Source organism: Helianthus annuus, chromosome 8 (genome assembly GCF_002127325.2).
Source record: "Helianthus annuus cultivar XRQ/B chromosome 8, HanXRQr2.0-SUNRISE, whole genome shotgun sequence".
Lineage (NCBI taxonomy): Eukaryota > Viridiplantae > Streptophyta > Magnoliopsida > Asterales > Asteraceae > Helianthus > Helianthus annuus.
Window position 1 is genome coordinate 164,359,596 of NC_035440.2, and position 25,808 is coordinate 164,385,403.

General features: G+C 35.8%; 2 protein-coding genes and 1 long non-coding RNA gene across 4 annotated transcripts; 1 reads left to right on the plus strand and 2 right to left on the minus strand.

The window, feature by feature from the left end:
* Positions 1-3,008: 3,008 nt before the first annotated feature.
* On the minus strand, positions 3,009-4,468 carry LOC110895262. The gene is made up of 6 exons (XR_002567006.2): positions 4,362-4,468; positions 4,091-4,186; positions 3,805-3,979; positions 3,627-3,654; positions 3,359-3,446; positions 3,009-3,181 (listed from the first exon to the last, which is right to left on the minus strand). It is a non-coding gene; the product is annotated as an uncharacterized LOC110895262 (long non-coding RNA).
* Positions 4,469-4,948: 480 nt separating this feature from the next.
* On the plus strand, positions 4,949-8,007 carry LOC110895261 (chaperone protein dnaJ 8, chloroplastic). Of its 2 annotated transcripts, XM_022142545.2 has the most exons (5): positions 4,949-5,419; positions 6,495-6,645; positions 6,927-6,959; positions 7,513-7,607; positions 7,680-8,007. In XM_022142545.2, the coding sequence occupies exons 1-5, from the start codon at positions 5,072-5,074 to the stop codon at positions 7,884-7,886; spliced, it is 834 nt and encodes a 277-aa protein (XP_021998237.1). In that variant the 5' UTR covers positions 4,949-5,071; the 3' UTR covers positions 7,887-8,007. The 2 variants fall into 2 exon arrangements, with proteins under 2 accessions (XP_021998237.1, XP_021998238.1); XM_022142546.2 differs by lacking the exon at positions 6,927-6,959 and having other exon boundaries at positions 4,951-5,419.
* A 9,374-nt stretch (positions 8,008-17,381) lies between these two features.
* LOC110893063 (pentatricopeptide repeat-containing protein At4g13650) lies at positions 17,382-25,551 on the minus strand. Its single transcript, XM_022140185.1, has 2 exons — positions 24,550-25,551; positions 17,382-18,233 (listed from the first exon to the last, which is right to left on the minus strand). Exons 1-2 carry the CDS (start codon positions 25,549-25,551, stop codon positions 17,382-17,384), a joined length of 1,854 nt encoding a protein of 617 aa, XP_021995877.1.
* Positions 25,552-25,808: the final 257 nt, after the last annotated feature.

Consider the following 25,808-nt stretch of genomic DNA (forward strand, 5'->3'; position numbering starts at 1 on the left):
CACATATTGACATGAACCTATTTTGAGCAAAACCCGTTTTGACTGACCCGAACCTATTTTGACCTTAACATATATTGAGCAGAACACATATAATCAAGCTCCCCTGCAAAGCATAATATAAACATGTAATGGAAAAAACAAAAATATAAAACCTTCTTTCTAATTAGTTAAACGGGTCAACCCAAACCCGGACCTGTTTTCAATACGGGTCAACCCGAACCCGACACGTTTTTTTAAAACGGGTTGTGTTAGGTTGACCCAAACCTGTTTCTTTCATGTCGGGTTTGTGGGTCGTGTCAAGAATTGCCGCCCCTAAAACACCTATATGTGATACATAAGACATTTTATTCGACCATCACTATGCACAGGTGCTTAGTTCTTGAACAATCACAACTAAAAAACTAAAAGCATTTAAATGGGTAAGAAGCAAATATTCCCATATCTATATAGGCGACAAGTCAACCTAAAATCAAATCTATATAGGCTACAAGTCAACCTAAAATCAATGCAACCAACCAAACACAATTACAAAAAAGACCAACATTTTAACAGAATCATACCCTCAGAATCCTGCAGCTTCGACGCAAAAGCAATGGCAACCAAATCCGATTGCGAAGACGACCACTGCAACTGTTCAATCTCAGCACCCGCATTACACGCCAAAATCGGATCCAACCCCCCTTCAACCGGCTGCCCCATAGAACTCAAATCCCAAATAAGCGCTTGCGAATCATTGGAATGAACTTTGTAATGAAACAACCTTTCAATATAAACGTATAAAAATTATATTGAACTAAATATTATAGATAAATGATTACATGAAAATCACAAATTACTAAATTTACTTCTTTATAAACTACATTTGTCTTTATAAACTACATTCTAGGTATATATGTGCGACTGTCAATAAGATTGCTTTAAGCAACTGGAGATGGGGTGTTCGAGATTGCTTATTAAAACTGTGCTCATTGGGCTTCGATACACTAATAAGTGGATATGAGAGTATTTGGGGTTGTTTATTCAAGTTGTATAGCGAGTGAAAATTTAAAGTAGCTTATTCCAAAAGCAATGGACAGATAAGTACTTTTAAATTCCAAAACCTGTGGATATATAAGTAGTTAGTTTTAAGAATTAAGACCAATCGAAAAACTCCCCTAATCTATACTCCATCCATTCCATACGACATATACACAACTTAAAGTTGACTTTCAAGGTCAAACAAAAGGTTTTCAACTCTAAAATTTTATGAATTTTTTCATTTTTTAAAATGTGATGCCTATATGGAAATCTACATGTAGAGTAAACTGGGAAACTGACGATATCAGGTTTATAAAGATTTTTTTAAACGACCAACAAAACCGCATATATTAATCAAACGCTAACCAGCAAGAAGCAAGTTCGAACAACTTACAACCCGCTGAAACAACAGAAAAAAGAAAAGCAACAGAAAGGAAACTGAAACAGAAAATAAACACTACCCAACTACAACATTAAACCTCTTACATTGTTCCCAGATCAGCGATTTATGAAACTGGTAAGAAACTGGTAGTTCTCGTGTCCTCGATCGCCTTAGAAACAGAAACACAGCTTCATTCCGGGTTCGCCAAATGCTCCAAAAAAACCGTTAAAATCACCCCATGTAAAGCCTTTTTACCCCATGATGGAAGAAGACCTAAGTGAGTGTGAAGATCTAGAATATCCATTACCTGGGAAGGTACTATGAGAGGGATACGGTACCACTGGGACACTACTTGCCAAACCGTTTGGGAGAAGTGGCAAGATATAAAGATATGATCCACTGATTCCGAAGCTTCACTGCATAGCCGACACACTGAATTCTGAACCGAAACATTCCTTCTAATTAGGGCGTCTACAGTTAGCAGCCTTTGCAAAACCGCTCTCCAAGCCACAAACGCTACCTTATTCGAAACCCAAGCATTCCAGAAAAAATTATAGTGAGGAGGGAACTGCATATTATCTTCAATTGCCGCTTTGATACTTTTGATGGTGAAAATTGCTGAAGCCCAAACCCATTTGTCCTTAGCCGCAGACAAAGTAAGGCTGCTAATAGAAGCAACCAAGTTCTGGACTGCACCTCTGTTAATTCGCCTCGGGACAGAATACGCCTAGCCACCTTTACTATAAAAGCAACCATATTCTTGACAAATATTGAACCTAAAGTAATATAGTTTCGTAAGATACTTGTAGAATTTTTTTTATACATGAACGAAATAAATATTTACATTTTTTAGTTGCCTAAGCAATTTCTGTTAATGCGGTATCATGTGGACCCTCAAGATTTGTCATCAGTTGCATCTAATACCTGTGCCAAAATCACTAAGATTAAACGAATGAACAAAGCTACAACAACTATCTAACTATTATTAATCGTGAGTTGTGACCCTTGGCTAAGAAGGCTTCAAAGTGGATAGCCCATATGATGACAAATAGTAAGCAAACACTAATAAGTGAGTAAAGCAAACTGCCATATTTAAAGGCAAGAACAGACAGATACTACAAAATGAAAAAAGGGCTGAATAATCTGACCCAACCCTTTTTACCTGCCCTAAAGCTACCTGATTAGACAGTAAATACACCAATTTAGAGGCTTTAAATGCAACTAAAGTCAAATAAAGTGCACATCAGATTACTATGAATGTACGGATTCAATATTCATCATTGGAAAATATATGAAGTATGAACAACAAAGAACTGGTTAAATCAACTACATAAAGATCAATTGAACATGTAATTATCCTTAATCACTGGAATCAACTGTTGGTAATGTCTAAAAACAATACGTACACACCTGAATTTGATGAGCTGGCATCTATGATAGGATGATGTTTCATCACTTCATTCTTTGAGAGACCAAACTCTTTGCATTTGAAAAGAGCCCCGTGCCTTCATCCTAAATAAAGAAACATATGACTTTTACACTTTTGTCTTTTTAACATAAATGGATATGTAAGAGTGCAAAGTGGATAACTGATCAGTTAACATTTCCTCTAAGCGTGCAAAGTGAGCCTTTGAAATCCCATGTCTCAAACCATCCTGACCCATATTCCTGTTAGCAGGACTCTGCCCAGAAACCGAAGGATTCTGCCCACCGCCACCATTACTCATATCTTGAAGTAGTTGCTAGATCATGTGTTGTTGCATGCTAGACCTCACTCCTCGCCTAACGGGTCATTTCATCGAAATAAAAACAAATATTAAAAATGGAATCTTTATCATGCCATGAACTAAGAAAGCAAGAAACATACCATGCATAAACGGTCCTAGTTTGGTCCAGCTAGGTTTTAACGATTTGGACAACGTTATACACACCCCTAACTTCAAAAAACTAAAACCATACCTGCCTTTGTAACTGCTCAAGTCTTAGTTTCTCTTTATTTGCCAGCTCATATTCACCATTGATCAAGTGTCGTCGATATGGTCTAAGCCTAGAGTCAGTTCAAGTTGACACGGGTCATGTCTTATTAAAGGCCAAACCTTTTAAGAAAGTTCATAAATAGAAAATGAGTTAAATATGATCACAAAATCGGACCCGCTTGATCACAAAAATTCACTCGCTTCAAATAAACATACACACAAAAAAATTACAAAAAGAAAAACAACTTCACCTGGTTCGCTGAGTAACCGCTGCGTTTCCTGAATCACAACAAAGTCAAAACCTAAGTTAGGGTTTCATATGCACAAATACTACGGCGATCGATCGAATAATATGAAACAAACAATATATATACAAATAACATCTAGGAAATGAAATAGGAATCAGAAGAGTGAGATGTTGGTCCTTACCTTCTTTGCCGGAAACCCTAGCTGATATAGCTCCAACCACCATCTCTGTCATCTCAGCAACCCACAAGTTGTCGATCGTCGGAACCCTAACTGGAACAAACGTCGTTCATATCTAGCTTAAAAACCCTAGCCGTCGTTGCTAACACCGAGGACCAGAGACCATAAACCACCATCACTACCACCAACAATAATAGATAGAAACAGATGAGATCGGAACAAAATTTTAGAGAGAGAAAGGGTTTTGGTGATGGATCGGAAAAAAATCAGAGAGAAAAGAAGAGATTACCAACAACCGTGTTCACCGTCTACAGGTTACCGACGGTGGATGAAACACACACCAGAGCAGTATCACCGTGATGGCGCCGCCGCCGCCGCAGAACCACTGTGAATCCACCACACCAGAGCAGATTTGGCCATATAAAATGACAAATAAAACATTAACAAATCGACACTATTTAAACAATATAAACCCTAATTTCAGATTTGGAAATTGAACTTAGAATCAAAATCTGAAGAAGAAGAAGAAGAAGAAAAACTACAGAGAAGAAGAGCCTAACCGTGATCTTGAATGCTTGATCCATTGTCTTCGCACAGATTGAAAAGGAAGGGTTTAACCAAAATGGAAAGTCTAGTGAATTGATTGATGATGAAACGTATCAATCTCTCTCTCTCTGATCAATTTCGTGTGAGCAAAAAGAGCGGACGAATGGCGTGGTACTATCCCGCTCAAATTCTTTCAATAAGGGTTAATAGGAGGACATGTGGCAATAAGTGGTTTAAGAAGATGCCAAGTGGCACCAAAATGTATTGTTTTAATATACATAATAGATTTTTGTTAATTGTCACGACCAATACAGGTTTTGTCTTCGGTTAGAGCATTCACATCTCTTCCATCTTTTTTACCCTATAATTTCACTAAAAACAACTAAATTTTCTCTCTTTTTCAATTAAATGATATTTTTTTATACTTTTATCAACATCTTTTCTCTCTCCTCTACTCACAATCACCTTCAAAATATATTAAAAAATTATAGAGACTGAACATGTCTCATCAAATTAACAGATAAACAGTAACATTTTCTCTATCCTCCACTCGCAAACACCTAAAATCACTCTTCAAAATATAAAAAAAACCTTTTAACAGAATTTGGGAATTTGGGGATGGACCGTGAATGCTCTTGAAGAACAATATCCAACCCCAATTTAACCCAAACCATACAATAAACCCCTCCATTTTATCCGGCGATCTCCACACGGTTATGACTTGATGAATACCCCCCATGCACTCTCCTCATCTTTCTCCCCAAATTCCAACCCTTTGATTTTCACTTGTAAACTTTTCTTGCAAAATCAACCATTTTTTTCCATACCCATTTGCAGGTTTGGCTATGGCGGCCGTCTCACTTCCAACTTTCTTCATTTCCCGTCTTTCCCCTTGTACAGAAATCTGAATGGAAGAAAAGGCGGAAATTACTATAAAACCCTTGTCAGAGCTAGCAGTAACAGAGAGTCTCCTTATCAAGTTTTGGGAGTTTCTCCTTCTGCTACTCCTGCTGAGATCAAAAGGGCTTATAGGAAACTTGCTTTGAAGTATCATCCTGATGTCAATAAAGAGGTGTGTATTACTTTCTTTAGTTGTTGACTTTGGGCTTGTTTATCTATGCATAGTGGTTGTGTACAAGTAATTCATGAGAATTTTCTGTGGGTTTGTCTATGTTCTGTATATGTGATTGATTGGTTATACACACATAAATATTATATCATGCCAATTGATTAAAGGTATGGAAGATTCGTGGAAAGATCTTGGACAAGTGTAGAATAATGTATATATAGTTCTAGATAAAGACTTAGTTAGGGGTACACCAAACCCGAGTGGTAAATACCGACGAGTATTGGGCAGGATATGGGACTGTGATTACCGATACGACAATACCTGTCTCATTGCCACTTTACCAAAGTAACACTAAAGTACCCAACAACTGCCTCATAAACACCTTGTTTATAAAGTGTTCTCAAAGCAATACAAATCATCCTTGTTTACATAATCTTGTGTTGTGCTGCAAGCCGTTTCAAATTGTTGTATCGAGGGATAGGCTGAGCTAAGTAGGGAAAAAAGATTTAAGATGCTTAAAGTATGCCATTATCTTCAGTGGCGAAGTATTGTGGGTGCCCGGGGGTGCACCCGCCCACCCCAATGTTTCGGTTAGAAGTGTATAAGTTCCGATTTTTCATCCAAAAATTTTAAAATTATATAGGATCGCCCCCCGATTATTTTTCCTAAATTGTATATCCTAAATATTTATAAACTTTGTATATAAATGATGGGTAGTTTGGTAAACATACACTTTGTTTTATTTGGAACTATTATTATTTGACCCGACTTGAATCGAATAGCCAACCCGACCCGACCCAAAACATAACGATAGGAAAATTTTTTTTGGGTCCCATCACTTTACGCCCTCTCAAAACTTTTGGTCAAGCTCCGCCACTGATTATCTTAATGTCATAGTTAGCAGCACTTTGTGAGTAAGAGTTATAAAGATTTAAGATAGTTGCAGCTAAAATAACCATATGCTTTATCCAGAGTAATAAACTTGGCTCACACTGTCTCAGTGGTGGATCAAGAACAAAATCAGATTTATTGCCATTACAAATGTTTGACAAATCGTTATTGAACTCTTGAAACACAGGCTGATGCTCAAGAGAAATTTCTGAGGATAAAACACGCATACAACACAGTGCTCAACTCTGATTCAAGGAAGAAATACGACTCTGGAAATCGCGCATCTCAAACATACAACTACAAGCCTTCTGCTGAAGCCGATGAGTTTTACGGTTTTGGTAAATTGCACACGCTTATTAATTTTTTCATGTTTTCTTATCTGTATCTACACGTATTCCTTTTTGCGCGACCTCTACAAAACCACGAGTAAAATAATTCTCTCAACTGATCTCCCCCATGTAAAACATGCACTTCCTTTCATTTCGTTTTGTGGGTCCCGAATTCTGTTAAGAAGAGCAACGTCGGGCGTCACTCACATAATGAATGAGTGGAAACTTAAAAACCGTCGAATCAAGCTTTAAGTTTCATGTCCTCATGCCTTGACCACTTTGAACTGCAGGTAATTTTTTGAGGGATGTCCAAATATCATTAGGTAGATATACACATCTTTTTTCACAAATATAGTAAAAATACTAAGTTTTACCATTTTCGGCAAAAAAAAACATCGTCTTCAAAATAAAATCTAGAGTAAATTACAAAAGTCGTCCTTTATGTATATCACTTATTGCAAACCGTGTCCTTTGTCTTCAATAATTACAGAAAACGTACTCGATGTTTGCAAACCCTTGCAAGTTATGTCCTTTAGCCCTAACTCAGTTAATTTTTCGTGGTTAAATCTGACCAAATGGACCCCACATGAGGGTATTTTGGTCATTTTATTCTCATGTGGGGTCCATTTGGTCAGATTTAATCACAAAAATACCATCATGCGGGGTCCATTTGGTCAGATTTAACCACAAAAATTAACTGAGTTAGGGCTAAAGGACATAACTTGCAAGGGTTTGCAAACATCGAGTACGTTTTCTGTAATTATTGAAGACAAAGGATACAGTTTGCAATAAGTGACATACATAAAGGACGATTTTTGTAATTTACTCTAAAATCTATGTTGTCATGTTCTTGGAATCTAAATTTGTTTGTTACAGGGGACTTTTTCAAAGATCTGCAAGAAGAATATAGAAACTGGGAGGCAAGTGCTCCTTCACAAGCAAAACCAAAGAGCTTATGGGAGGAATTAGCTGTAAGATTTTGTTTAAATTGACGTAACGAATAACGGGTTTCATAAAGTTACTAAATTTCTTGCAATTGATAGGAAATCGGGGAAGAGTTCGTCGAGTTTCTTGAAAAGGAGCTGAATATAACGGGTACGGAAGATGAAACAAAGAGTAGGTATGAAGAACCTGCGGCTTCAGGTAAGGGTAGAAACGGAAATGAAGGTAGTAAAGGAAGCAGTATTGAAGACAACATAGATGAAATTGAAGCTGCACTTGCTCAGTTGAAAAGAGAGTTAGGGTTGTGATTTTTTATATACAAAGTGAGAATATTCAGATTATTTAATGTTGTAAGTTTATTGATAATCAATTATTTATCTGCAAATGCAGATTAAGTGTAAGAATATAGGAAGAAGGTATTTTTCTATATTTCTCTGTGCAAAGCTTGTCACATTACAACAAATTGCCTGTTTTAATACCCAAATGGTAAACGGGGCGATTGTACGTGTAAAGTTGATTCGTTCGTAAGTCATTAGTTGGTGATCGCTAAAAACGGGAACTTGCTGTGAATACCTAAGCTTTGGTCAACTTGTGGTATCAAGCGGGTTGTGTAACGGGTAACCTTTTTTTTTTTTTTTTTTGAACGGTAAATTTAGATCACTGACGGACCACTGGAGTATCATCGTGCCACCAGCAGAACCACCCGATCATATCCATCTCCACTAGGCAATAATGCCAATACACCAATTCAGGAGGAAACCTAATAAATTTGGGAAAAACCCCTTTTGTGGGAATCGAACCCATGACCTAATGGTCATAAGCCTTATCCCACCACCAAGATACCACTAGGCTATAATGCCATGGGTAACGGGTAAGCTGGGTCAAGACAGACCCGAAAGACATTTTGCTCACCAACAATTGCTGCCTTAACATACTTTGTGTAATATAAGCATGTGAAAATGGCAATCAGTCTATGCTCATGCCATTTGGGGCTCTCAGAGGGTCATTTGTAATTACTTTTGTAAAACCCTTTTGACCAATTGAAGAAATGTGACAAACTTCATGGAAATATGGATTAATCCTAAGATAATGTTTGTAATATCATAAATTTAGTGCAGCCCCCCTTGGTAATATTGGCTTTAGTGTCCGTACGATCGATCCACATAGGAACTTTAATCTACTCTTGGTTTTATTATGCGCACAACAGGAGTGCATAATGCGCTGCAATCTCATGATGCGGGGGTGGTGTGGCCTGATGCGCGCAACATTCACTGGGTAGACTTTTTAAGGTTGTTGTAACATCTTTTATATTCGAGGCTTAAGTATGTTTTTATAAGTGTATTATATATTATATATGTGTTTTCATGTTTAAGACCAATTATATTGTATAAGTGTGCTATAAGAGCTTCCAGAACGGTTGGGGGTGGTCCATCCAACACACCGTCTAGTCAGCAATGTACATCATTCTAAACCACCACCGGCACTCCAAACCCCACTTTTTACCCACTTTTACACTAAAAAACAAAAAAAAAAAACATAAAAAAGTGGGTGGTCCCCACTCCTTCCAAACCAAACCGGTCTGCTCCACCAGACTCCCTCTCACCGGACCACCCTCCTCCAATGGTTTTGGACCACCCTCCTTGGTTTGCTTGAGTAGACCACCCCAACGGACCACCCGTTAGGGGGTGCTCTAAGTATGTTTTAACTTTTATGTGTGTCGTAACTTATAAGTGTGTTTCTATGTTTAAGACTAAATATGTTTTATAAGTGTGTTATTTTAAGTATTAACAATATGACAATTGTTACGTATAACTATTTTTAACAACACTTTGCATGTGTCATGTGTGCACGTCGGAAGTTGGGACCAAAACGCATGACGCTTTTTAAAACCAAGCATCTACTCTTGGTCCACGTGTGCGCGCATATATCCTCACAAGATCAAGTTTAGTACATTTGAGAATTTATTTTTTGTTAGATATCAAATAAGTCGCAGAGGGTCAACTGTAATAATAGCATAATGTGAGGGTTGTAAGTCTAACTATTCGAAGAGGTCAAACACTCTGAAGAGATTTCTGAAGATTATGCAACCATAACCATTCGAACAGGTCAAATATTCAAGAAAACGAAAAAGTTGGATGTAGGTGATTCTATTTTTCGATTAGATAATAGTTATGCTGTCATTCATAATAAGGAAGGTTTTGGGTTACAATGTTATTCACAATCCATAGAAGTTAATTGTGCACCCAAGATGTTAGATAAAATGCTTAACAAGGAGTTTACTGGACGCGGTTTAACTAGTGGACACTCTTGGAACAGGTGGAGTAAGCAGTCCCCAAGTGAGCGTATTATGGGGGATCGTCAAGCACATCCAGCAAGGATCAAGGGTGCCCTCGTTGTTGCATAGCTCGGGTTGGAGTAAAGTGCCATTAGACGTCCAACAGGCAATCTCACGATCGGGCATGAGTGTCTGGAAGTTGTCATTGTATACTCCCGCGGGTCGAAAGGAGGCGGGGGAAGGAGAGGGAGATTGGGCGAGATCTATGGAAGCTAATTCCCCATACAAATAGAGGCGCCTATCAAAAAGATACTTCGAAGGCTTCGGGATCGAGGTCTCATTAGCTGAAGAAGACCCTGTCCAATCCACATGGCCTGCTAGATGAACGGCAGTGACAGAGACATCGTAAATTGGCCCGCAGGCATCATGATAAGTCCTCTGTCCTTCTACACTGAGTGTGCATCTTTCAGATTGATTCGGTTGAATTCGGTAGATAAACAATAAATTCGGTAAATAAATGAGACGAACGGACCGATACAGATTTACTATACCGAAAGAGTTTACACCACTCACACTGGGAGATCACCATCACACACTCTCTCTCTCTCTCACACGCTTTCTCTCTCTATAAGGGGGTAGGGGCGCTCCACTAGTGATGGAATTCCATCACTCACAACATTCCATCACTAGTGATGGATTTTAGTGGAAATGTCCATCACTACTGATGGTTTTTTTTATTTTTTTTTAAATTAGAAATTAACAATAAAACAATAAAATTATAAATTATAAATTATAAATTTCATTTCATTAAAACAATATAATTATAAATTGTAAATGTCGTTGTTTGAACCAGGAACACCAAAATATGAATTCCAAAACCATAAATCATTCGACGTCACCGCTTCAAGTATGATGGTTGATCTTTTGACGTCACCCCTAACATACGCCCCTCGCAACTCTCTTGGAAAATATCTCCATTCGATATGTGTACAATCGATGCTACCGAGCATCCCTGGAAAATGCCATCTAGCCTCATGCGCGGCGTAAATACGTGCGATGCCGTGTCTCGTTGGTTTACGTAGAAACTCTTTGGCATACAATTTAATGATCGCGTTACAAAAGAATTGCCAACATTCACGTGATGAAGTTCTATCTGACATAGCTAAGTATTCATCATATTGATCGGGAAGGGTTACCTGTCGCTAGTTGGCGAATGGCGGATGTGCATTTTTGTATCAGCGTGAAACTTCGTTTACCCCTCCCGTCGTAACGTTCTTGAAACCATTCTTCGCTTGCTTCGATGTCTCCAACAATCTTTAAAAATAAATCTTTTGGTAAACGAAACCGATCGCTAAACGTTTCGGCATAGTAGATTGGATTCTCCACAAAATAATCCTTCAACTAGCAATCCACTTTAAACACACTTCTGATTGATATATAACAGATTACACGCAAAAGGAAAACCGGCAGCACCTCGGTATCCAAGTTCACAATTCCTTCCAATGATTTCGCTTGGAACCCTATTTATAGCCTTCATGATTCCGCTTGAAAGAAACAGAACCAGTTCAAGCGAAATAAGAAGTTGTTGATTCCGCTTGAAAATGACAGTTGTCATTTCAAGCGGAATAAGCTTCTCAAGCGGAATCACATACAAAACAACCTTAAATCTATATTTTCTCGAACAACGTGCCTTGATCTATCATATCTAATACAAGACTCGATACAAGACGAAGTCGACAGATGTATGCACTAACAGTTTTGAAAGAGTATATTTTAAAAATGAGTTACAACTTTAATTAGTTAGCTAACTTAAGATAATACAATTATATATATATATATATATATATATATATAGGAAAAGTGTAAAATACAATACGGCTTAACGTACATCACATACGACAACGTGAGTGATTATGTGTATAACGTGCGTTATTAATGTTTTCATCATGCGTGATTAATGTTTTCCAACATGCATGATTTGAGTTTTTTTAGTTTATAACGTGCGTGATTTTCAAATGAACGTGCGTAATTATCTATCGTACGTGATGTACGTTAAGCCGTATTGTACGTTAACCGGTCTCTCTCTCTCTCTCTATATATATATATATATATATATATATATAGGGGAGGGTTATCTTGAGAACACTAAATATTGCGAGAACCGTGAGAACGAATGAGAACACCAATCAAAACCTTTTTTTTAATACAATTCTCATTGAAATTAAAATACAACATCAAAAAAAGAATTTACAACATCAAATAATTCATTTCTCCTCTTAAAATCACTCATATTAGATTTTTTTACACATGTGTAAATATAACAAATTTACACATGTGTAAATGACAAACTTACATATGTGTAAATTTTCTTTATTTACGAATTCACGTAAATTTAAACGTGTAAATTTAATTTCTAACATTGTATTCGGATAATAATGATAAGTGTAAAAAGAAATTTTGAATTTGAATTGTTTTTGACCAAGTTCTCATGGTTTTTTTTTCGTTCTCACGGTTCTCACAATATTTAGTGTTCTCATTTAAATCCTCCCTTATACATATATATTTATATATTTATATAAAGTTGACGAAGGACCATAAAGACTGCTTTTAAATTTATATTAATATACAGATTTTTCATCCTTTATTATTTTAATATTATAATAATTTATTATTACATTTACTTTTAAGTTTTAACATTCAAGAAAAAAAAGACGACGTAAAAACGTTAACCTACACACGCACGTTGCACCATGTTAACTCACAAAAATTAAAACGAAACATAAAACAAAACGTAAAAATGTTAAACCACACATGCATGTTTTGTCATGTTAACTCGTAAAATTTTGAATGAAACGTGAAACAAAAGATTTACGAAATATGAAAAAAATATAGGGACCAAAGTTGAAAGTAAAAAGGTTGTGAGGTTAAATTGGAAAAGATGAAAACTTATGGGCTAAAAGTCAAAATTAAAATAGTTAATATCAAATATTTTTTGAAAACCTCCCTAAGCATTAAGTACAACCCTTCTATGCATAAAGTTGTTGCAAATTTATAGTATGTAATAACACTTCGTTGGCATGTATACGATCACGATCCACCATTTTCTTCTTTGGGCGGCTCGAACCTTCAAGTTCGTTATACACCTTCTTGAAAAATTCAAGCGTCTCATTGTCGGAAGACGTTTCGCTATCGCTATCGGTGTTTATCGGAAACGAATCCGTAGGAAATTCCATTTTTACCCAAGAAAGTGGTATAAATTTATGTTTTTTGTGGGTGGAATATGTAGAATGTAGGTGTTTTTTTTGTGGGTTGAAAATATTAAAATAGGTGATATATATATATATATAGGATTAGGTTCAAACGTGAACAAAATCCCACGCGTGAACTGCGTGAACTGATCTGGGCCCTTGGTTTTTATCATCTTGAGATTTTAAGTCAATGGCATGATGGTAATTATTTGGTCATTTTTTTCCATTTAATTAAATACATAAGGGTATATCCGTAATTACACAATCAAAATAATTCAAAAAAGGAACATAAATTCTTTGCATATTTAAAATCTAATCAATTCAAATCCAGTAAATTTGTTCTCTCTCTCTCCATCTTGATGAAGATAATCAGTTTCAAATCCATTTTTTTTTTGTACGAAATTCTCTCCAATGGCGTCTGTGACCCACCCCTTTAAAGCAGCCAAGACCAATTCCATTTCAGGAGTTGCTACATCACCATTATTACCATTCTAACCTTCAACCACTGGGAACCGCCACCACCACGGGCAACGCAACCTCCTCCCGCAGTCGGAGCCGTAAATCGGCGGTGGCTGCTTCCGCCTCCGCCGCTTCCAAAACCCTAACTTCTTCCTCATCCTCCACTTCCTCCGCCCTAACTTCCGTCGATACATCCACCGGATTTCCACCAAAGCCGTCTATCAGCTCCGATCAACTCCGTCACTGCACTCAAGCTCTCAAGTTCCTCAAGGAGAAACAGTCCGATCAGTATTCGGTTATCGAAAAGGAGTTCTCGATTTTGCAGGTTTTTTGCTCGTTTATTTTGTTTTTTGTGCCCTAGGTGGATTTTATTGACGTGCGTTAGGTTTTACTTGTTCGAATTTGTGTAATCGATGCTGTTTTTGATCGATTATGGAGTGTGATATTGTGTTTTTGTGCCCTAGGTGGATTTTATTAATTTACGTTAGGTTTAACTAGTTTGAATCTGTGTAATCGATGTTGTTTTGATTGACGTGCGTGAGGTTTAACTTGTTTGAGTTTGTGTAATTGGTATTGTTTTGATTGATTATGGAGTGTAATGTTGTGTTTTTGTGCTCTATTTGGATATAATTGACGCCCGTTAGGTTTTACTTGTTTAAATTCGTGTAATTGGTATTGTTTTGATAAATTATGGAGTGTAATATTGTGTTTTGTAAATTATGTGTGAAATGATTATTAGTGATTACTGTAAATGCAAGGAAGATGAAGATCTACTAGGTTCGTATGCTTCGAGTTTTAAGTATGAGAAACAGTCTGATTAGTATTCGGTTTTTGAAACGTAGTTCTCGATTTTGCAGGTTATTTGTTCGTTTATTTTGTAGTTTTTTGTGCCCTAGGGGGAGTTGATTGATGTGCGCTAGGTTGGATACACGAATGTTGAAATCTAAAGGCGATGTACACATGTGTATTCTGATTTTTGCTTGTTTTTAAGGCGCTGTACACATGTGTATTCTGATTTTTGCTCTGGTTTTAAGGCGCTGTACACATGTGTATTCTGATTTTGCTCTGTTTTTAAGGCGCTGTACACATGTGTATTATGGTTTTGCTATGTTTTTAATGCGATGTACACATGTGTATAGCGTCTGTTTTTGTGATATCTCATATTTTTTTTGTGTATTGAATGTGTAAAGTTGTTGATGCACACTTGTGAATTATGCAAAGTACTAACTGCTGATTTTGTTGTGTTATTATAGGAGACGTCGTAAACGAGGAACGTGGAGATGGAAGGTCGATAAGGACGATTCACGTATGAGGTCGATAAGGATGATTCACGTATGTTTGTCTGCTTGGTCGATAAGGATGATTCAGCATACAACGCGCCGAATAGTTGTAAAAGACTATGTCTTTTTTATTTTTCCGATTATGTTGCGTTTATTGTTTTCACGAAACTGGAACTTGTAATTGTATGTTTTTTTTTGGTTTGGCAAACATTATGAAAATTGTTATTTGCTTAATATAAAATAGGTTTACAAGTTTTGTTTATATGTATGTATTATTTAGCTAATTACACATTTGTACCATGCTGAGTACACATGTCTACTGTTCAATTCATATCAAAGTACACATGTGTATACCATTGAAATATGAAGGTTACGTGAATCTTAAAAATCATAATCCGAATTCTGGTGGTGAAATCTAAAAAATAAAAATGAAATAAAAGATAATGTGGATAATGAATTTAAAATAGGAAAGATGTAACTTAATTCAATTATTAAAATAATGATTTAAATCTAATTTTTATATAATTACAATCATACCCTTAACAACTAAAAAGGAAATCAATGGTCCAGATTTGTTCACGCAGTTCACGCATGGGATTAGGTTCACGCTGGAACCCTACCCTATATATATATATATATATATATATATATATAGTGTTTAAGGTTTATTTTTTTAATCTCAAACGGTCAAAAAACTAACGTATACAAAGTTACAACGTTCAAAAACCAAACGGTCACAATCATTTTCCACGCGTGAAGACCACCACCCGTTGCCACATCCACGCGTGGTGAATGGTAGCGGCGGTGGTGTATCACGCCATTCAACGCGTGAAGAAATTTCTACCACGGGGCGCCCCGTCCACTCTAAGGATCTAACAATGAAAGTTAAATGAGAAATGCAAATAATCAATCTATTTAAATGTGGCAAGATCATTTTGACTTTAAATGATCTTGCTCCACACCTTAAACACTTGGCTTAAGATCATTTGCTTACAATTATACTATTCACCTATTCAGCACACACGACTACACTAAGTCTATTCGTTGCTTACGGACATACAAAAAATGCACTAACAAACACCACCCAGGTATTTATTTGTGTCAAAGACATCAACCTTTCCCACCACTAGTACAAAAAATGGTTTTATAAAACGGTTAAACTGAGTTATTAAAGCAATTATTGAATTGCTTTAAGTGGATACACTGTAAAAAATAACTTTAGTTGCGGTTCACAAACCGCTTTGAAAGATAATATAGAACGCCTTAAAGAAAAATAACTTGCAAGTGTTACCTTTTAAAAAATTCTGATCTCTTTGTAGGTTCAATATGAGTATATCCCCCTCCTCAGTCCTCACAAACAATTTCCATTATGCTCAAATTCCGAGAAGTCACAACATTTGCATTCACCTAATTCATCGTTATCATCATCATACACAGTAAATCCTACCAATAGCAAAGCTAAGTTAGGGTCTGAGGAGGGTAGATGTAGACAACCTTACCTCTACCATGTAGGAATCAAGAGGCTGCTTCCAGTGAGACCCACGGCTCAATTGTAGTTTTGTATCAAGCCTTGGACCTAAGACACATAACACTCAAACAATCGGGACAGAGACTGATTGATGCATGTACCCCCGTGTCTTTCAGCTATCAACGTCACCACATGATGCATGATTAACCATCCGCCGCTTTTAACGTTATTTTCACGAGATTAGTAAAATAACGTTAAAGTTAGTACCATTTCAGTTTTGCCCCCCGAGCGCCCACACATATATACATTATATGTGCATTCACCTAATTATCTGCAAGAATTTGGCACTCACCTTATCATTTTCATTCAACATATGCATAGCATCATTCTGAAGCATTCTTCGCCTATGATCACTCTCTTCCATCTTCGATCATGGACATGTAGTAAGTTTTCTTTCTCACCACATCTGCATTAATTTGTGGTTATAACCCTAAATGGATACATCTAAAAAAATACATGTTTCACCCCTATAATTTGAATAAATGCTTTTTGCCCATATCCAGCTCCAATGTTTCTCCAATGTTACATGATAACATTGTGCGCTTTCTAATACTATGACTAAATTACAAACTACATTGTGGAATGGATCAATCAATCAATCATACCCAGTAAAATCCCACAAATAGCAAAGCTATTTGTTTTGCTATTTGTAGGGTCTGGGAAGAGTGGGATGTAGGCACACCTTACCTCTACCCCTAGGGATAGAGAGGCTGCTTCCAGAGAGACCCTGCTCGGCTCCAAAATAATGGATCATAAGCAAAATAATGTATATGAGACATGAATAGTCACATTAAAGGAGTTCAACAAAAGTCAGTTATTGGTTGATATTCATTTTGGAAACAATATATGAACTTACAAGCATATTTTAGCTTAACAAGGTTGACGTTTTTAACTAAAAAAAGAAGACGGCGAAAAACACCTGCAGGCATGCATAGACAATATTCATGTGTGTAAGCATGATTTTATACGTTGTTTATGAAACCCGAGTGTATCTCTTTTGACACGTCACCAAGTTATATCCAGCTACAGCCTGGTTTTTTCCGAATTCCTTTACCACACATGAGATTATGTACTCCACAAGAATCATCGCGGTAACCATCAGTGGCCAAAATATATGATAACAGCACGTAAGCTGCAGGTTCATCAGGAAAATGACCCACAAATTTTCTTGCCAAACGGACACCAATTTCCTTATTTTCATGAAGTCTACAGCCGCTTAACAGAGCTCGATAAACTTCGGGTCCCCCTTCTATCGGCATGCCATTAATAAACTCTTCTGCTTCATTTAGATAACCAGCTCTAGCATAAAGATCCACAACGCAAGCATAATGTTCGGCTTTCAATGGCTCAAGAGAACTTTCGTTTTTCATTAACTCGAAACATTCTAGCCCCTTATCTAGCCATCCTACATGACTACAAGCAGAAATTACTATAAGAAACGAGGTCAAGTCGGGTTTGACTTTGACTTTGTTCGCTGTCATTTGGTCAAACGTTTCAATAGCTTCTTTAGCATACCCGTGTTGAGCATATCCTGATAGAAGTGAATTCCAGGATATCGTATCATGGTCAACCATTGACGAGAATATACATTTTGCTTCGTTAATTTTACCACATCTTGCATACATTGAAATAAGCCCGTTTTCTATGTTCATACTCGAATCATGAGCCGACTTAATAATAAGAGCATAAATTTGTGTACCCTCTTCAAGACGCGACATAACTCCTATAACTTTTAAAATGCTTGCAATTGTAAAGAAGTCGATATTAATACCCGCCTGCCTCATCTCCATAAACAAATTAAGGGCTTCGTCGCCATTTCCCAAATTTACAAAACCAGCAATGATGGCGTTACACGATATATTGTTCTTTATCGGGACAGTTGTGTAAGATTAAATATTATTATGTTTAATATTTAATCTATAGCCATCTTAATCATTCACATTATAGAGATCAAAATATATTAGAACCTATTATTTAATTAGTTGGTAATTGTTGATGGACCATATTACCCTTAGTAACTAATTAGGTTTCCTCCTGGGTGCTTATATAAGGAGAATAAGGTGGAGGTTTAAGGGTTACTCAGTTTCACAATTCACACCCCATAAGCCATAACATCATCACGAAACCTCCTCTCCTAAACCGATACCCTTTTCGGTTTTCTAAGTCACCATCATCAGTCAGCACCCTAAGGAGGAACCAGATCAAGATGACAGGCATGTCGAACTCCCTCACTGGATTCTCTTCTGCACTGTCTGCGGTGACAGGTATGATTTATACTGTTTTCCTTCATGCACAAACAGAACTGAACCAACATGTGGTATCAGAGCATATGTTGATTAGTCAGTTCTGTTTTCGTATCCATAATTCTGGGATTGAAACTTGGAAAACGGAATTTTTTGAAACCGTATGAACATAACAGCCGATTTCGAGTTCATCATGTTGCGACTCGAGATCTCTGATTTTCGATGAAAAGATTAATTGTTTTGTTCACCGAATTAACTGGATTACAATTTTAGCCGAAATCTGTTTAGTAAAATTATTAAAATTCAGGTTTCGGGTTCCAGAATTTTATTTTTTATGATTAGGGTTCATCATGTTCATGTGAAAATTCGAAAAAATTCTGTTATGATTTGGAATGATTTAGGATTAATGGGTGTTTTTTTCCATATTTGATCTAATTTTATCTTTTAATTTTATTCGAAACTGTTATTAGATAAACAGTTATTATTTTCGAAATATATTGATAAAATTAGATCACTTTAAAACAGGAAATAATATCCCATAATCCCTTAGATTTCGAATTTTCGGTTATGATATCACAATTAACAGCTGTTAGCGAGGTTACTACTCGCAACCATGAGGTTGCTACTCGCAACCATAACGTCATTAGTCGAGACCATGAGGTTGCTACTCGCAACCATAACGTCATGACTCGCAACCATGAGGTTGCTACTCGCAACCATAACGTCATTAGTCGCAATCATGAGGTTGCTACTCGCAACCAGAATGTCATCACTCGCAACCATGAGGTTGCGACTCGCAACCATGACGTGATTAGTCGAAACCGTAGTTGCGACTCGCAACCATAACGTGACTAGTCGAAACCGTAGTTGCGACTCGCAACCATAACGTCATTAGTCGAAATCGTGGTTGCGACTCGCAATCTCATTATTTTAAGCTGTTTAAATGTGAACTAAAGAAAAATGATTGGTTTTTGTCATTAGTTCGATCCGCGCTAACGGGTGGTTTGCTATTAAATGATTGGTTTTTGTAATTATTTAGTTAATTAATGAGGATCAAATAATGTTTTACAAAACCAAAATGGCTTTGCTTGAATGAGCTTCTGATGCATCATTTCTGGCCAAAGCTGACTTGATGCATCTACTTATCATCCAAGTATTACGAAAAGCTATGTTGTGTGTGCATCATAAGCATGAATGTCTTAATTTCTGGCCAAAGCTGATTTAATTCATTCATAGATGGCATACTCAACAAGTGCATAACTAAAGTGTTTGTCTCAATTTCTGGCCAAAGCTGATTTGTTACAACCACTTTGCACATATGCTTAAATGATTACACTTCTGGCCAAAGCTGTTTTGTCTTCGTTTAAGTAGAACTTTAAGTAGTCTATTATTTTGATGTTAGTAATAGACATATCACAACCTCTTCACATAATGATCCTTATATTAATGATCCTCAATTAATTTTGTGATCATTTTGTCTGCCTTATTCTTAGTACCCATATTTTCTCACTATGATTTTCTTCTATAAATCTATATCTCATCCACTCTAATTCCTAAGCCTAAAATGTTTTGCTTTATTTAAAGTTTCTATAAGAATTAGCTCTTAAATTAAATCCTTGATTATCTCTTAAGACACGATGATCCTTATTGCTCTCTTCTGATAAGGCACTACAGAAGAAAAGTAGAGCATGATGATTAGGATAAATCGAACATGATGTCTCTTATGATAATCAAGAACTCTCTAATATAATTGCTATCACTAAAGTTATTCCAGATTAATTTTTTCCTAAGACTAATCTATAATTGTGGAATAATTACAAGAACTCCTAAGGTGCATGTCTTCATTTGACTAATTATAAATTATATGGTTAAGTGGTATATGTGAATATATTATAATGTACAATACCATGACCCATAAAGTTAAGGGCTTACGCATGGAAATAAGTACATTTTCCAGTACATTACATACTAAGTTTTCATTTGTACAATTTGATGCATTATAAATCAGCTATAACACTCAAAAGTACCAAAGTATAACGAATGTGTTGATAAGCAACATATGTACATAGAAATAAATGTTTGAAACTGGAAAATAAGATGTTATTCACCTTACAACCACTAAAACCTTAAGAGAGGATTGTTCTATAGTCCATAGACAAATTACAAGTGCTAATCCCAACGTTAAGGTTCTTCAAGGGAAAATCTCACTGCATAATTATGTCATTAGACTAGGCATAAGCAACGAGACTATCCATTATTCTAAAGAACAGTTGGATAAATTAATTAGATAGTAACTTACTAATGATATTTAAGTCTGATAATTTTAATATTCCAATTAACACATGATTAGTTGACTCTAGTTCCATACGTTTCCTTACCAGAACTCGACAAATAACTAACATGAGAGTTAGTGACAAAATTAAATGTCAAGACTATAAGAACCATAATGAAGACTCTTCCAACAACGCTTTTCGATACCTTATATATTCTGGAGATTAATCAGAATACAGTATCATAATTAAGCAATGTTATGAAGGTTGTGAGGTTTGCATAGTCAACATAAAGTCACACTTATCTTAAACTCTCCTCTTATTTGTTCTAAATATCTGGATAGAAACATTACTAAGATGAAACTAGATGATACCTTATTTTTTCACAACTTTTGTCATCATGCTAATGAGAATTTGACAAAAGGAAAATGAGACTTATAAATTTCATCCATTAGAACCAAAATTCATGAGAAATCATAACATGGTTAATGAGGATGATTTTTTCATCTAATCTCATTTTCAGTGATTCTAAATCATGACGTTACAGCCCTAAATATTACTTGGCTTAAGGAATAAGTATGGGTCCATCATAAGTCATTCATTGACATTCGTGGAACTTATTCCAAATGGAATATTCAGACATAATTCATTTATCATTTGAAAGACTATCAACTTGTATCTAAATTTTGTCGCATATGGCCTACGGTCTTAGAAGAACTCTATTCATATATGTAGTTAATCAGATTTCTATTAAATATGTCCTTAAAGTTTCTTATGATATCTGGACATTAAAGAAATCAAATAAAGTCTAACGTATATGTGATAGGTTCCCACGTCACGTAGCTCATTGAAACTTCTCTTGTAGCATTCTAGAGATATTAAAGATCAGTGGGAGCATTAAGTGTCTTAATAATGACTTGCAATAGTTGCAAGAGATGGGGATTGAAAATTTTAAATTTCCACCTCTTGTACAAGACATCGCTCCATCACGACACTGTTCAATCAAACCTTATCTCCTTAAATCTAATGCTATTCTTACAAAAGTTTCATTGTTGCTTAATTGTGGGCGCACTTAGATTTCTTACCTAAACTAACGTAATCCTCAACAAGAGAAACTACAACGACTAATGTCATTAATTTGTTTTCTTTATTAGAATTTGTTGGTCGTTAAGTATTGACCCTAAGCATGCTGAGTTCCTAAAGATTTCTAAGGTTAGTGGGAGCAGTCAAAGTCCTTATTATGACTTGCAAGGAATACAAGAGGCGGGGGGAAGAGTGTCATTAAATTCACTCCAAATTTAACTCCGATTACACCTCTTGTACACTATACTGCACCAACTCTTACAAACTTAGAATGAAAATGATAGCAACCTAACCAAGAGCTAATCCATAAAACTGAAACTTCTAATGAACCCAATAATCAACTCAGGAGGTCATCTAGGTTTAAAAGCCTACTAACTTTGATGATTACATAACCTCCCTAATTGAAGTTGAAATGGATTTTGGAAAAGTTTACTGATCCTATCTCTTCAAATTAAGCCATTAGTGTCAATCCATCCTCTAAATGAAATAAAACTGTTTTCTAGTAAAACTGATTTTATGTGTTCGTATAACGTTTGGGATTTGATTGAATTACCTAAGAGTGTTCATAACTAAATCAAATCCTAATATAAGCGTTAAGACACAAAGAGGCATGATTGGTTGTCAAAGGTTGTACTCAGGAAGAGATAAATTATTAAAGAATCTTTATTACATATCTAACAAAAGATTTCTTTGAGGATCATCACTGTTCTAGTAACTTATAATAGTTTTAAGCTACATTAGATGAACATTAAAACGATTTTCCCTAATAAATGGCTGACACATTTACATGTTCATTAGATAACAACCTAAAGTTTCAAACTGAAGGTTAAAGAACACTTTATTTGTAAGCCAATAATATTCATGTATGGGTTAATGCAAACATCATAATGTGATGAAAAGCTAATGTAATTATTTTCATCAAGAATCATGTGGATTAATGTACCTACCTCAAGATGAGTGGGAGCAACTAAAATAAACTTGTCTATATAGATGACATTCTTTGACAAGCATATGTTACATAAGTCAAAGCATTGTTAACACAAACTTTGATATAATAAAACTCAGAGATATCTCTTACGTGATTGATATCATAACATACTGAGATAGACCCAATGGGATATTAGTTTCGTTCCATAAGTTTAACATTAAATGGGTCCTTACATATGTAACAATCAATATTGCTCTCCTTTAGAGGATAATAGGATAAATGAGATTATTTATTTACGCTTCATTAATTAGAAGCCTTATGTAAGTTTAAGTCTATACTCGTTTAGATATTACTCATATTGCAACACACTAGATATGTCTAGATTAATGTGTAGCATCTAATGGAGTATTACAATATCTTTAAAAGAAACGAGAGACTACAATTTAAAGAAGAAGTGAGAATTGAAACCGGTTTATTACTCTAACTTTGAGATATTCAAAGATTATAAAAATGCAGTTTCGGGTATATCTTTATGTCAGCAGACAAAACCTATTTCATGGAGGAGTCATAATGCACTGATATTAACAACCTAAGTTATAATGACATAACATGGTCACTAAATGTTGTTGAAATTTAATCAGTGGACTCATAAGTTTATTAACTCCATATAATGTTTTGAAGAATTAGTGTGATAAAGTCAGCTACCATAACTCCTTGAACAGTAACAGTTCAAGAGGTGCTGCATTAAGTTTCGATACGCAATTAATTATTCGTTTATGAACGAATTGAGGAAACTAAGTTTTGTATCGAATACATTCATGATATGCTTAAGGATCCTATAACTGAAGGGCTATTACCCATAAGTCTTATTAAGAGAGCTCATAGACGGGTATTAATTAATAGTCGTGCGCAATTGCATATCGTACTATGAATGACTAAGTATTAGTTAATTTTCCTCAAGTTTGATTTTGTATGTCTGTTAGAATATGTTCAACCGGTATAATGGCATATAGACAAATAAAAAGGTTACAAATCAAACAAAGGGCTTATGCGTATTTTGATCATGACGACTAGGTTTTAAATTAAGGCTATAGTATGATTAATGGGGGTCCTGAGTCGTATAATGATTCAACGGCTGTATTTTTCTGCTATAGTACTTGTTTAAGGCTAAAATGAGTGTTAACTCCTGATCAGGCTTATCTAATACTCATAGTAAATGATTACTCGGCTAAGTGGGAGAATGTAAGATTAAATATTATTATGTTTAATATTTAATCTATAGCCATCTTAATCATTCACATTATAGAGATCAAAATATATTAGAACCTATTATTTAATTAGTTGGTAATTGTTGATGGACCATATTACCCTTAGTAACTAATTAGGTTTCATCCTGGGTGCTTATATAAGGAGAATAAGGTGGAGGTTTAAGGGTTACTCAGTTTCACAATTCACACCCCATAAGCCATAACATCATCACGAAACCTCCTCTCCTAAACCGATACCCTTTTCGGTTTTCTAAGTCACCATCATCAGTCAGCACCCTAAGGAGGAACCAGATCAAGATGACAGGCATGTCGAACTCCCTCACTGGATTCTCTTCTGCACTGTCTGCGATGACAGGTATGATTTATACTGTTTTCCTTCATGCACAAACAGAACTGAACCAACAAGTTGAACAAATCTTGTAAAAGTCTTCAATGCTACTACCACATTGTGAATAAACAGTCACTAAAGTAACCGCTAAATACATATCCGATTCTAAGCCTTCTTTTATAACACAGCAATGTATCTGTTCACAATGGATCATATCCTTCGGGTCACAAAACGAAATCAATAAAGTATTATACGTTATGCGGTCCACTTTACGACCCAAACCCATCATTTTCCTAATCATTCGCATTGCATTATCGGTTTGTTTATTTCGTGTATAACCATTGATCATGGAGGTCCAAGTAACAACGTTTTTATTAGGCAAATCATCAAATACTCTACACGAATCGTCAACATTAGAACATTTCCAGTACATCTCAAGCAATGCGGTACCCACCACAACATTCGAAAGAAACCCAAATTTTATACATAAGCAGTGCAATTGTTCCCCTAATCCTACTGCCTTCAACTCCGAACAGCCAACCAAAACAGTCGAAAAGGTAGAATGACTCGGAGATATCCCTAACATATACATTCCCACATACAACCTGATCAAAACATCCATACACCGGGCACGAAGATATCCCGACATTAATGAGTTCCAAGTAATCACATTTCTTAGAGGCATTTCATCAAACACCTTCTGTGCATCATATATTGCACTACATATACCATACATATCTACAAGAGCGGTATTGATGTACACATTTGAAGAAAAACCCAATTTTAAAACAAATGAATGAACTTGAATACCTAAATGGAGTGATCTTGAACTCGCACATGAGGATATAAGCTTATTAAGAATGTGTGAATTATGCTGTAACTGAACCACAAGAGGCAAATCAAATGATTTTGAATCATGATCTTCGTGATTCTTAATGGTTGAAACGTTATTTAATGAGCTGAAATTGTTGTCTAAGAATGAAATGGGGTTGAGCAGGGTTGATAATGCACGTGAAAGTAAGAAATGGGTTGTTTTAATTTGGTGTTTTAACACCATATGCATTGTTAATGTTCAAGTTATGGTTTCTGTTTGATTATTACATTCAAAGTGGAAGTTGTTGGATAGTAATTTTTGTTCACCGTCAAATAATGGTGAAGGTGGATGTTTGGTATAACAAATGGCATGTTTGCATGGAAGATTTTCATGCATGATTGACACGTGGGCTGGTGAATGATCGGCTGCAAAACACAAAGTAATTATATACTATTATATTATATACTAATTATATACTATTATATTATATTATATTATATTATATT

Excerpts from the sequence above, each read along its gene's own strand:
- LOC110895261 (XM_022142545.2), top strand. The coding sequence starts at position 5,072 with ATGAATACCCCCCATGCACTCTCCTCATCTTTCTCCCCAAATTCCAAC. Across the intron at positions 5,420-6,494 it reads ATCCTGATGTCAATAAAGAG|GCTGATGCTCAAGAGAAATT; the intron begins GTGTGTATTACT and ends CTTGAAACACAG. Across the intron at positions 6,646-6,926 it reads CGATGAGTTTTACGGTTTTG|GTAATTTTTTGAGGGATGTC; the intron begins GTAAATTGCACA and ends TTTGAACTGCAG.
- LOC110893063 (XM_022140185.1), bottom strand. The coding sequence starts at position 25,551 with ATGCATATGGTGTTAAAACACCAAATTAAAACAACCCATTTCTTACTT. Across the intron at positions 18,234-24,549 it reads CAACTTGTTGGTTCAGTTCT|AACAATATATCGTGTAACGC; the intron begins GTTTGTGCATGA and ends GTCCCGATAAAG.